A 14,640-nucleotide genomic window follows, 5' to 3' on the forward strand; every position below is an offset into this window, starting at 1 on the left:
CTTAGTTAACACAAAATAGGCTGATGTACACATTAAACAACTTTGGAGGCGCGCGAACAACGAACAGAATTCTCCGCAAACCAAGAAGCAAAACAAACGAGAGAAAACAACACCACGATTGCGCGCCGAAAAACGATCCCGGTAGCTTGGGCCTTCGCAACACCCATATATGGATTTCGGACATTTTCAACACAAAGTACGGATTTCTCAAGAAACATCACTTCTTTGATTTGTATTTCTTTCCATTTCTTCACTATACTAAATATACTTGTTTACTTTCTCTTTTCTCGTAAAAAAGATATTCTAATAAATTCTGAACCATCATACTACTATTTACGTTAGCTTTTTAGATTTTTTGTTTACCTTTATACAGTTTCGCGTGTATACTTTCTATGCAGATTTTTGTTTGTATTGTTATTTATAAGCAATTCGAGCAAAGAGTTCGCTGCACTCATCGTCTCCCACCATCATCTATCTATCTGGCCAGCCTTCTCCCAAAACGCGACCGGTGTGTCATTCATTATTATTTTTTTTATCGTGTTCTGTTCGGGTTTTGTTTTTTGGTACATTGCTTTCTCTGGTTCCCTCCCGCTGCTCACTGGAAAAAGGCAGTCCTTTAGTTTTGTTTCGCGCACGAACTGACCCCTCAACTACGACACAAAAAAGCTTTGGAATCCTCCTGGACACTATTTAAAAAAAAGATTGATTCGTTTCATCACAACAGAAAGAGTACTTTGAAATTTGTAAAAAATAAGAAAGCCTATAAACTTTGCTACACGAAAAAAAAACACTAGTAAAAACGAAAATGAATCCTAATTAAATTCAGCAGGTGGCGCAAATGAAGAACAGGAAATAAGTAATAATACTCTTGGGTATTTTGTGTTCCCCTCCCTGGCGACATCCCCCACCCCAGCCCCTACCTTCCTCCTTGTTCCACCGCCATTATTGCTACTACAGATATTTCTTTCCCAGGCTGGACTTGAGTAGCCGCGATTTGCTGGGATCGATTTTGCACTTCAACTGCTGGATGAGATCATAGATTTTCAGGGACGGGCCGACCTTCATGTTCAGCAGGGTAATGATTTCGTCCTTGCTGAGCTGCAGGAGCCGTTTGCCATCGACGCCATTGGCCATGAATGGTTCGCAGTGCATGGCGCAATCGTTGGCCGTCAGGAACATGGCCACATCCTTTACGTCCCAACTGTCCGGAGCGATCTGACCGACGTGCTCCGGCGATGCGCTTCCGTGTTCGTTGTTGATCAGCCTTGGAATGATTTTCTCCATCTCGATGTCGGTGATTTCCGAGGGAGCCGACGAGGGATTTCCGGTGGCACTGTTCGATTCACCGTCTTCGTCTTCGGTTTTGAGTCCGCCCATATCGTCGTCCCCGACGCCAATGCTCTCGGAGGAATGATCGAATATCGGTCCCAGCATGGGCTCGTGGGGTGGTTCGTGCTTGATCGAGAGGAGGGACGAGGAACTGCCGCCGGTCGTGGTGCTACCACTGTGTGACGACTCCATCGAGACCGCCGTCGTGTTGGTGTACTGAATTTGGTCCAAGTTACTCTGCAGCTGCGCTATCGAGTAGGGGATCGAGGCCGAGGTTGCGTTTAGAAGTTTCTGCTGCTCGAACTGTTCCTGCTCTTTCTTAACAGAGGCGGTGCGTGTCGTGGGAAGGGGGTGCACTGTGGAAGAGAGAAAAAGCGTTTGGTTAAAAAATCCTGTTTATTTTTATAAAATTCTCTAGTATAAACTGCCCATAAAGGTATAACTGTTCCTTATCAAATTAGTAAACATTAAGAAAAAAGCGCTCAAAATTTAAAGTTTGTCTGCTCGTACAAATTTCTATAATTTTCTAGTACAATTCTGCTTGCGATATTCATTTGGCATCAGCGCATAGATAACTTATTATGCTTCTATTGATCATCAAGAAATATAAACTTGAACACAATTAACGTTTTTTAGTTGCTATTTGAATAGTGGTTATCACGCTCAATGGTATGGGTGCCCTAGTGTAGATGTAGTTGTGAACCTTAGAGGAGAACAATATGCACTCTGTCTCGAAAAACACCCAGAATCCGGGTATAAATTTTTCAAATTGGGTGATATTTCTATATGCATTTTGATGAGTCTGGAAAGAGTGTGCAAGTTTCATTGAGGAAAACAAAAACAAACTGTGTATGACGAGCGTATGCTAGTCTACGTGTGTTCAGATGTCACTAAGCTCTATTGAAAGTTCATATACACTCAAAAAAATCCAAACGTCATTGCTACGTGAAAAATCACGTAGATCATTCAAAATTCATTTTACCACCACTTCACCTGACTAAGTGACTAAGATAAAGATCACTAAGCCATTCATAACCACCAAATAGTGGCTCGGTTACCTATCGCGCTTACGTGAAATTCACGTAGGTGCCTCAGTTCATTTTGACATCTGCATATTGTACGTACATTCGGTGTTGAGCTCAAATCCTAAGATGGCGCCCGCTTGATTTTAGAAGAACTTCAGAAGCTGCTGCTGCTTTAAACGCTGTGTAAGATTGATTTCATGGTAAATATGCTTTGAATACCGAAGAATCCCTGCATTACTCCATATTTTATACCTGATTTATAACCTGTATCAATTATAGCACGCGAAGGCTACAACAAGACAGACCAAACTCACAAAACTGGGGAAACAGGATTCAAAATGCTCAGAATGACAATAAAAATATCACAATCTCTAAAGTTTGTTTACATTTTCCAATTGGGAATTAGTTTTCTTCCAAAGCCTATTAGAAATAAGTATGGTCTTTATTATTTTTTTTGTATGGTATTCAGTTGGAGCAGCCTGACAGCTTAACTTGTCAAGGCTGAACCCTCGGTCTGGCTTTTGCCAAGTTTCCCCTCTACCAGGACCAATACTCAGACGGACTAGGCAATGGCGCCCACATGAACACTGCTTTTTTATTAGTATTGTGACGTGGTAGTTTTTGAAAAGTACCCATATTCCCTTGTTTCTGAGAAAAGGAAGCATTGTGAAAATCAGCAGCTCCATCAGAATTTGTTTGAAATAGTAGCGTATTAGTGTCATTACTAATACTGTCTAGTCGAAATGGTTTTGAATAATTGGTCATTCAAGTGCTATTCTGATTACTCCTGTCTTTTACGTAAGATTAGAGTCTTAAATGTCAATTGTCGTCAAGTTTTAACAAAATTAGGGTGTTTAGTAAGAGTTCTAGTTAATTTCATTTTTGAAGTAGATGAAAAAACCGAATTTAGTACTATACCATTTAATTCCACTAGAGTTTGTATCCTTTGATAGATACGCATATTTCGACCTCAACTGTAAGGCCGTCTTCAGTGTCGTGTACTAGACTCGACTTCATTTTTTGTTGTTAAAAGTATTTATTGGTCATTACGTTCATATATCCTTAAAGAAAAAAGTCGCTTTCCTTGTCTGTTCAACAATTTTTCGAAACTAGCAAGTGTACCCTAATGATCGATCTCAGCGTCTTACTTTCCATAGTCATTTTTTAGTGAACATTGAAGAGTAAAGTTACCTTAGGCTTCTATTACAGTCTCCTAGAAGATTCACTTTTCGGTGGAAAATGCAATGCTTCACAACACCTACTTTCTACTTGTAAATTTTGCGAAAATGAAGCTGGAATTAGATTATTTATACCGCTGTTACAAAATAGGTATTTCTTATTATGGCAATGTAAAAACCATATTAAAATTAGATTGTCGCCACTTATTTCTACTCAATGAATCTACTAGTCATTTTCTTAAGAGTTCCTAAGTATTCCCTACGTCGTATATGATAACGATGTATCTAGCTAGCTAATAGTAAGAGTGGCTACGGATCATTCTGGTTAGCAAAAGGCAAACTGAACGTCACCAAAAGTATTAATGTCCACTTCGAATAGATTAATTATTTGAAATGGGCATCAATTCTATCAATGACGCAGAATGTCCGTTGGATCACATCCGAGATATTATTGCGTCTATGCCATATGAATTATGACGCGGCTTTAAGCAAAAAATGCCAAAATGTGATACCACCACTACAGGTTACGCCTTTGGTTTCCATCATATGGGCTAATGGATTATGCCCTCCCATCGCGGCAAGATCGCATAACCAAGGGGAGGGAAGTCCTGGTTAGGTATTTCGAAACAAAAATTCACGGCAAGGAAAAAGCAAATATTAACATTTTAGATCATTTTGCTTAAAAAATCGAGAAATAAGAATGGTCTTTATTACAGTTAAATTTAATGCAAAACCATCTAGGTCCTATTGAAACGCTTCGTAAAGGCTACCGGAAAATCCACGTAGCTCTTACGTGTAGCGCCGGTGGAATGGGCGAAGTTCAAAAGTTCATGCGTTCATTCTGGGCTACCTATGATTCACGAAAGAGCTACGCGGAAAGTGCGATGGAAAAAAATCACGTAACAATGACGTTTGGATTATTTTGAGTGTAGAGCCGGAAGCCTGATGATTCATGACTCATCAGTGATGAGCGGATAAGGGGAACCACCGTAGACGAAAACCTCAACAATCTGTGGGAGTCTATCCACGGTGCGATGAGCACAACAGCGCGGGAGGTGATAGGTACTGCTCAGAGACAACCCAGAAATGGTTGGTTTGATGAGGAGTACCAGAATGTGAGGAATGATTTTTTTTTCCAGAAGCCAAATGTTAGTGTCTGGTCTGGTACCCGGCAGAATAGAGAGCGGTACAAGGAGGCGAGAGCAGCCGATTAAATAATTAATCGCAGAAAGAAAAAGCAGTATGCAGAAGATAGCATTACTGAGGCGCAAAAGAACATGGAACAAAATGATGTGCGGAGATTTTACGAAACTGTCAATGGCGTGCGGAGAAAAACAGCGCCATGTCCCGTCATGTGCAATGACCGTGAAGGAACATGCTGACTGACAAAACCATGGTGGCTGCCTGGTGGAAACAGCACTTTGAGCACTTGTTGAACGGAGAGAACACGAGCGCGTCTGAGAACAGATTACCCACAAGCAACTATGGATAAGCTGTGGAGCCCCCGACGCTAGATGAGGTTAGAAAAGTGATCAAGGAGTTGAAGAATTGTAAAGCTGCTGGAAAATACGAGCTCCCGGCAGAACTTTTCAAGCACGGTAGTGAGCAGCTGTACGAAATACTGCATCGTACTCTGTTAAGGATATGGGAGGAAGAATTGCCTGCTAGCTGGCTGGAGGGTCTTATCTGCATATGAAGAGACTCAGACTGCAGTGCGCCAATCACCGAGGAATAACGATCCTTAATTCGGCGTACAAAATAATGTCGTGTATTCTGTTCGACAGATTGAGGCCGCTGAAGGAGTCCTTTGTCGGCGAATACCAAGCTAGTTTTCCTGAGGACCGATCAAACGTTTACCTTGCTGCAAATCCTTAATAAATTCCGGGATGTATTCGCAACAGACTCACCATCTGTTCAATTATTACAAGGCGGCGCACGATTCAGTCAAGAGAAATTAGTTAAGGCAGATAATCTGGTTTATTCTAAGAGATGACAATGGACCAGTGCACGAGTTCACTATCTGACATTTGGGCGTGTTATTTATGGGACCATAGCAACCAGTGAATTTGGCACCGCTCAAAAGTCAAATTAGTGAACTCGTGCATTGGTTCATTGTCAGTGTCGTATGAACCGATGCACGAGTTCACTTATTTGACGTTTGAGCGGTGCCGAATTCACTAGTTTCCATGATGGACACGTAAACGTAACAGTTATGTTCAGCTTTGGAGCTGATGGCAGTGTAGTTCCGCCGGATGTGATTTTGCCGGTTCAAAGGATCCGGCCGGATGTACTCCAGCAATTTCCAGGAGAATGGGGAATCGGCAAAAGTCCTAATGTTTGGATGAATGTGGAAAACTTCATGCTATACATTAGGAAAATATTTTACCCGTTTCTGCTCAAAAAGAAAGTAAAGTTCCCGGTTCTCTACTTCGTTGACGGACACTCCTCACACATGGCTGTTGAAGTTGCAGATTTGTGTTCAGATCTGGGAATCGTTTTGATTGCACTGTATCCGAATAGTGGTTATCACGCCCAATGGTATGAGTGCCCTAGTGTAGATGTAGTTGTGAACCTTAGAGGAAAACAATATGCACTCAGTCTAGAAAAACACCCAGAAATCGGGTGTAAATATTTCAAATTGGGTAATATTTCCATATGCATTTTGATGAGTCTGGAAAGTGTGTGCAAGTTTCTTTGAGGAAAACAAAAACAAACTGTGTATGAGAGCGTATGCTAGTCTACGTGTGTTCAAATGTCACTAAGCTCTATACAACCCAATGTGATGGATTTTACTAAGGTGGCGCAGATGATTGATGCGTACCACTAGTTCTCTCTTTTGTTCTCCCGCTGTTTTTATGCAGCGCAAATAGTGACGTCACTATTTGCGCTGCATAAGAACAGCGGGAGAATGAAAGAGAGAACTAGTGGCACGCATCAATCATCTGCGCCACCTTAGTAAAATCCATCACATTGTATACAACCCGGATTACACAGCCAGCTGACGTAGCTATATTCAAACCGCTTAAAAACGCCTGGAATACGGCTGTCTGTGATTGGCGAGTTGATAACGGGGGAGAACTATTCTGCCCATAACTGCATATTTGTAACATTCGACAAAAGTAGGCATTGAGTAAATGGAATACCAAGTGTGCATTTTATGGCAGTATGGGAGGAAACTAAAACTTCTAAAAATTACCAGGAACTCAAAAGTGCTTATTTGAGGCTGACATTTTGTACAACTCATATCGCGTACTAGGTGAATTGTCAGAAAATAATTCTGATAGAAATTTCATTGCTATCACATTACGAGACCCATTTGTAATCTCAATGTGACTGTTATGCGGATATAATTACCAATGTGACAAAACAACTTGGTATTTTTTTCGAATTTTCTAGAACATTCTCACAGATTTCAGTAAGTTGATCGAAAGTATTTATCATTTGATGACTCTCCATGGTATTAACTCGATTTTGTCAAAAATGTCGAATGTGACTGTTTTGCAGTTATGGGCAGTATTGTCGTTGAAGTGCTTTCCGATTGTTCTTCAAAAAGCCATTGATGCTGGGATTAAGCAGTCCAGCATAATCAATGGCTTTCGTGCTTGTGGATTGTTTCCTTTTGATGCCCAGAATATCGACTTAACCAAATGCTTGGCGTGAGGCACACAACAGTCCGTAAATGAACTACCATCACATTCCTATGACACGAAGGACACAGCTGTGATGACTCCCTTTGAACAGTCAACAATTCTCGAGGACCGGAATGCAAATATTTCACAAGATTACGTTTTGATTCCGATCGAAACTGTGAAGGAAGCATTAGGTTGCATTGGAGCTGAACGTTTAAATAAATTCTGGACACAACAAGGCCTAACTGAAGAAGAAAAAGTTATTCAATCCCTGTATGAAAAACTGCTAGCACCGCATTTGACACTTCTACCTGAAAGCGATAAGGCGCTGGACAGTTCGAGCCCTACTTGCGAAACAGACCAAAGTGTAATCGCTGAAATACTACCAGATGAAGGGGGTCTGGAAGATGATGCAAGTAATATCGATGTAGCAAAGGATGACCTACGCTTGACTTTGGACAGTATGCACACGATGGAACCTTCTGGAGCTTTGGCGGATTGTACTAATGTTCAGCGAGACTGTAAGCGGAAGATCGATAGTATCGATGAAATTTTACAGACGCCACCAACACCGAAGCGAAGTAAGGGACCGTCCATAAATGACGTAGCATTTTTTCACTGATTTTTTACACCCCCCTCCCCCCTCGTAGCATTTTGTCACAAATGCTGGTACTCCCCCCTGGAAAATACGTAGCATATCAAGCACCCCCCCCCCCCCTATAATTTTTTTATTTCTTTTTCTTAGTGACTGGGTTGAAACAAAAAATTGGAATTGAGAAGTTCAATACAAAGTTTGATATTAATTACTGACTGAAATATAAGGATAATCTAATCTAACAGTTTGATATACAGAAGCGCTCAAAAGTAATTTGGAAATGTTTTAAATAAATTTTTTCCTTGGTTTTGGTTTCCAGTTTCATATAGGTTTTATTATATTACTTTTGCTGTTCTTACTATAAAAAACAAGTTTACTATAAAAAAAAGTGAAAAAAAATTTTTGATTGGATTGATGAAGCTTGTTACTGTCGAGTAAGGGTCCAATATATTTTATTATATATTGAACAAAAATTCGTTATATTAGAATATTGTTTTTTTTTTTTAAATTATTCGTTGTTAGGAAATAGATTTCAATAAAGATGATCAAGAAAATATATTAATTTGAAAAGAATCATCGTTAATATTATCCAATTTCAAATCATTTTAGCAAAAAGTGGCCAGATACATAAAAGATTGCACATGAAATATTTGGAATGTTTAGAAAATTTTAGCGATTATTATACAAAAACAATAATCTCTATTTATATTTCAGTTGAATTTCATTATCGTTTCCATACCGAAATAATCTTACACACCTATAATTAAACAGTTAAATAATAAAAATTCTTCAAATTACCGAGTTATTAAGAAAATTTAATGAAAGGGAAATTTTGATAACATTCGAATCTATTATCCTCATCAATATTCAGGCTATTCCAGCAAGAGCATTGATATATCAAAACAAATGATTTGGTGGAGATCTCCTGTAACATTGAAGGCATAATTCACGGAATAAATATCTTTGTAATATTTGCCAAGAATAGCATGTTTTATTTTCTTGAAGAAATAAAGCCCCAACAGAAAATATGGATAATACTAAAATGGCTGACTTTATGTCATGTTAACAAATGGCAAAAAAATGTACACCAAGTAGTTAGAGCATTGATTTTAAATCAATTTATTAAACTTTTATTTTGTTTATTTATAAATTTATTAATCATAATTTTATAACCCAAGTTTATAAGTAAAAAAAAGAAGTTTGATAAAAAATAATTGTATGTATTTTTTTTTCAGCGCCTTGCTTTTTACGGACTTGATTCAAAATGCTACGTCCACTAGTTAGGACCCCTCCCTCCCCCTCGTCACACTTCGTCACAAATTCGTAAATACCCCCCTCCCCCCTAAAAAGCTACGTCATTTATGGACGACCCCTAAGCAACATCGAAATTATGCTCGAAAGTTTTTCCCGATTTTGACAGCCGAGGAGCGGTTAAATGAAATCTACCGTTTGGCACAAGGAAAGGAAAATGCAATTAAAGAAAAAAAAGCAGAAAGTTGAGCAGAGAGACAAGGAAAAAGAAAATGCTGAAGCGGTAAAAGCTAGTAAACGTGTGGAAAGAGAGGCAATTAAAAAGCAAAATGCGGAGCTTCGTGAACTGAAACGTCAAGAAGTATTACATCGAAAGAAGGAACGTGAACTGAATCGAAAATTCAAGCAATTAAGGGCTGATGGAATGAAGAAAGAAAAACTTGAGCTCCTTCTAGCAATGAAGCTATCCAAGTGCACAACTTGAAGGCTTAAATTTGAAGCGATATATCGAAGTGTTTACTGATGATATCAACAATATAACTTTCTATAACTTACATATATAAAATGAAAAGCGTATTGTTATTGCAGTAAACTGATGTCGGGTGATGCTCAACTACAATGGTAAACAATTAGTTTTGTATAGGGTTATGAAAATACTACCTACGATAGCTTTCTTTCTTTCGTTATGAGAGGTTTGCTTAAACTTATTGGGATAAGGGTAAAAGTAAGTCAAATAACTTCATTGGCACTTCGATGATTTACTTTGGTATACGGTTTTCCCCGGACAAACTCATATTGTATCCAAATATAAGCTAAGTAGCATTTAAAACCCCACCTGTCGAATTGAATCAAAAGTGTCAAGAATAGGATACGATACCCTATAAATTGCAGAAATTAACATTTTTTGCACATAGAAGATTATTTCAGTGAGAAAGTCAAAATGCTACTATTATAGGAACAGTCTCCTCTATTATTGGAACAGTACCACTATTATAGGAACAATACTAGGTGTTCAATTATGAGTATTTGTACACGTTATTTCGCTAAGTTGTTTTTTTTTTTTTGGTCAGGATACCATAACATATTGATCTAATTGTCATGGGCATGCAATTTTTCCTACGAATTCTGGAAAATAAGCATTGCATTTATCGCTTCTTTACTGTGATAGTGCTTAGACTCACTATGACTGGCACACATACCCTACAGGATTCGTCCAAGATGAGACGAGGCTCCACGTTGTGTAATTTTATGGTCCCGGAGAGGCAGACGAAAACGAACGAACGATATTTACCTTCAACTTTATTGTCCACCACCGTGAGGCAGTGCTCCTGCCTCTACGGTTACAACCACGAATCAAAACAAAACAGTACAGGTCGGACTCGATTATCCGGAGTGTCGATTTTTTTTTTCACTCCGGATAATCGAATTTTCCGGATAATCGAATCACTAAGAAAAATATTGAAATCTTTTATAAAAGAACTAAAATATTATCTTTTTTCGTTATTTTATTTATATGATGCGGTGGTGTAGCCAGAATTTTTTTCTAGGAACATTACGGCCCTTTACAAGAAAAACAAATTTTTGGCCAGCATACACAAAAAACACTTTTTCAAACCCCCTCTTCTTAAACACGTACTTAACTGCAAAATCATTCATATTGTATATGGCAATACCAAATTTTCTCAGATTTATGCATGAAAATTGAAAAACAAGAACATCAAAACCAAATTCCGGATAATCGAGTCTAAAATTCCGGATAATCGAATCCCGGATAATCAAATCCCCGGATAATCGAGTCCGACCTGTACTTGATTCGATTTTACACTATGGAGTGTATCGAAAAGTAGTCGCAAACTTTCAAAACAGTCTCAAAAATAATGGGTTGAACCTACAAACAATGATAATAAATCTTCGAGCTGGTAGAATACCTTTAAGTAGATGAAAAAACCGAATTTAGTACTATACCATTTAATTCCCCTAGAGTTTGTATCCTTTGACAGATACGCGTATTTCGACCTCAACTGTAAGGCCGTCTTCAGTGTCGTGTACTAGTCGAGTCTAGTACACGACACTGAAGACGGCCTTACAGTTGAGGTCGAAATACGCGTATCTGTCAAAGGATACAAACTCTAGTGGAATTAAATGGTATAGTACTAAATTCGGTTTTTTCATCTACTACAAACAATGTTTTGATCAAAAATGCTTTACAATGTATTTAAAAATGATTATACGGTGATATTATTTAAAGAAAGTGGCATTTTGCATGATAATTTTGCAAATTACTAACAGATATCGATGAAAATCTTGCACACCTCTGAAAAATTGATATGTTAATAAATGTGTTAAATTTTAAGAAAAAAATATTTTTGTTTATGCTAATATATTCTGGGGGGTGTGTCGAAAAACCCCGAAAATAGTCTTACGTAATTAGTGAATCGCCCCTAAGGAAATGCGTGCTATAATGATGAAAGGATGGGAGCGTAGGAAAACGGATTATTTCTGTACGTCTCGGGCTCTAGCAAATGCTATGAACTGTGATAGATATATTAAGAGTGGTAGATAGAAGCAAGTGAAAGATACAACTACAAACTACCAAGAAAGGAACGGGCCTGGGATTGAACCCATGACCTTCTGCTTATGAAGCAGAAGCGGTAGCCATTAGACCACCAACCCCGTCAGCAACAATAATAGATACCAAAAACTCTGTACAGTTGGAACAGTAGTTGTAAGTGTGCTCGGCTCGTGTAGTGCCCACAGGGACAAATGAGTCTAACAAATAAATAAAAAAAAAAAAAACATTTGTTGCATTTTACTCTGGTGGTCTTCTAGCCCCATACGAGTGGCGCTCTTGTCCCATGCTTCGTCAAAAAACCTCATAATAGACATTTTCACAAATCTCAAATCAATATATATTTCTAATATTTTTGAAACCATCGATAACATAATTTAGAACAAGAGGTGAGCTTGCCCCATACACTGGACTAATCTTCAATATTTGTGCTGATCAACCATGATTTCAACTGATATATCTTAAGGTGTCCTTCTTGCCCCAGCCCTTCCTCTCGGGATCCTATAGAGTTTACTGCAAACAGATTAAGGCAGAAAATCAGGCAGAGAACATTGTGATTAAAAAAGAAACTTTAGAGACCTCACATAAAAAAAACTTTTTTAAGACTTGCATAAATATAGTGATCAAGACTCTAAAAAGAGACCTGATTACCTGAGAAATTTTTCGTATCTGTTGTAATTTTACTCTTTTCCTTTTATTATTTTTGAAGAATAGACGAAAACATATAGGGTACTGTACTTGTAAATTGGCAATCTTAAGTTCTGCTTCATTGTCTAAACATGTCATATGCTAAATAAATAAAACTAAATAGAAAAATAAAGGACTAAACATCGTAACGTAGCGTTTTGATAGCAGCGCAGCCGATATATTTTACTAAAAACAAATGTGTCACAAAAAAGATATATTCCACCATGTATTACTCATTCAAAATAATTTCCCTGATTGTGTCCGGAATTCCCTGAGAATTCCAGGTTGTCCATGTTTTTCCAGGTAGTAGACACCCTGATAAAACACGGCAGGCTGCGTTAGGCTGGTCACGTTGTACGAATGCCGGAATCGCAAAATTAAGTGATTGGCTCAGGACCGGATTGTGATCCATCAAGTATCAAGTAACTATTGGAGACAATAATTGCTGCAGCTGGGGCGGTGTGGTCCAGGCTATCAAAAAATAAATCACATTGTTTCACAGTGCCTAGAGTACGGTATCAATCAAAAATCAAAAATAGATGCATCCGATTCATGGACGGTTGTGTGACTAACATGAATTCTGATCACTATCTGGCCATGGTTAAACTGCGTCTGAAACTGTCCGTTATCAACAATATTCGGTACAGACGGCCGCGGGTTAAGCAACCGGATGTCGCCACTGCGTTGTCAGAAGAGGGTGTGCTTGATGCCGCCTCCTGAGGACTAAGGGAGTACAATGAGAGCTGACCTCAACGATATAGCTGAAAGTAAGTCGGGTACGTAGTACGAAATCGACGGAACTATTGATTCCTTGCATGCTGAAGTGAAAAATTGCAGAGCGGACTATCATGCTGCAACAAAGAACTCGACAGACCATGGAACGTGATAAAGGCGAACAGTAGACCTAACTGTTCTGAGAGAAAAACGCTGCTTGGAGAACGCGGAGCAGCCCTGCCGGTCTCAAGAAACACGCAAGTTCTCGATGCATCTCGCAAAGTCTTCGTACTGTAAGCCGATATGTGCAGCTAAATATGGGAGGAGATTGAAAGGTGGAAGCAGTTCATTGATAAACAATTGAATGGTGCAGAGAGCACTTGAAGGGAAGCTAATCTTCCAATCGTCGCGCAATTGATCACCGCCACAAGTACTGCGCTGATGGTCTGCATGGAAACCGAGATTTTTCAACCTGTTTTGTACACAATTTTTCAACGGATCCAGCCAATTTGTTGACTTCGCAGATAAATAATTTCTGAATAAAATGTTGAGAATCACTGTTTCCCGAACATAAATCAATTGAAAGAACTTACTTTCTCCGGTGGGTGCCAGCTCGAACTTCATCACTTTTTTCTTCCGTTTGCCCTTTTTGGTCGTCTTGGGGGAGATTTTCTGCGTCGGCGGCAGCTTCGGCAGTATGCGCGGTCCTTCCAGTTTGTGACCGACCAACACGCACCACCCAATGGGGTAGATATCCGGACTTTCGCTGTCCAGCCACTGGTCGTACTCGTCGTCCCAGCCGTCAAAGTGCACCTTCAGGAGGCGACCGACGACGCGGGAAATCGTCGCCACGCAGATCAGTCTTGGGTCCATCAGATCGGCCGATTCCAGCTTCATTCCGACCTGGGAAGAAGCGATTCCAAATATAAGAATGGAATAGATTTGTTATTTATATCGAAACCTACCTTGAACTTTTGGCTGATCAGATTCCGATGGAACAGATCCTCCGTCGCCGGTTTGCTGTTCGTGTCCACCAGGTATTGCTCCCAGGTAAACGTCGTCAAGTCGTATCCTTTCGGAGGCGTTAGCGTGATCTGGTTCGTTACGCAGAATCCCACCGGGAAAATACATGGCGAATTTTCGTGATAGCAGAACCAATCCGCTCCGCTGGCATCCGGGTCGTACGAATCGATGCGGATCATGATGTAGCCGAACTTGAGCACCGACATGACGGTGGCCACGCAGATGGACGACAGATTGAGCGGGTCGATGGCTTCCAGTTTCATACCTTCCTCGAAGCCAGTCTGCTTGCCTTCCAGGTAGTACTCCTCAAAGTGGAAATTGGTCTTGAACAGGTCCATGGTGGCGTCGTCTTCGTTCGGTTCCAGGATCTGATCGCGAGCGGCTGTAATCAGAGTTAGTAAATTTATTATAAAGTATCAAATCTGTGATAACCACATGCCTGGTAGCGATTTAGTGTCTGAAAAATAGAAACTTTAGATATCTCATGCTTGAAAAAAAAGAGACCATATAGAAATAAAAAGATACCCCAAACAGGAATCAAGAAAACAAAAAGAAACAAGGTTATCAAGGTTAGAAGCTATATTTTTTTTTTTAAATCATCCGACCATACATTACTCTAATGATATTTCTAATAGAGCTT

General features: G+C 39.4%; 1 protein-coding gene across 1 annotated transcript in view; it reads right to left on the reverse strand.

Annotated features, from left to right (window-relative positions):
- Positions 1-203: 203 nt before the first annotated feature.
- Positions 204-14,640, reverse strand: part of LOC5566512 (polycomb protein Sfmbt) — a 39,040-nt gene continuing 24,603 nt past the window's right edge. Inside the window, exons 6-8 of the mRNA XM_021845460.1 lie at positions 13,943-14,382; positions 13,571-13,880; positions 204-1,685 (exon numbers count right to left, since the gene is read on the reverse strand). Of these exons, the coding sequence (XP_021701152.1) occupies positions 952-1,685; positions 13,571-13,880; positions 13,943-14,382 (1,484 nt within the window). The 3' untranslated portion in view covers positions 204-951. The remainder of the gene's footprint in view (positions 1,686-13,570; positions 13,881-13,942; positions 14,383-14,640) is intronic.

This window comes from Aedes aegypti, chromosome 2 (assembly GCF_002204515.2).
Source record: "Aedes aegypti strain LVP_AGWG chromosome 2, AaegL5.0 Primary Assembly, whole genome shotgun sequence".
Lineage (NCBI taxonomy): Eukaryota > Metazoa > Arthropoda > Insecta > Diptera > Culicidae > Aedes > Aedes aegypti.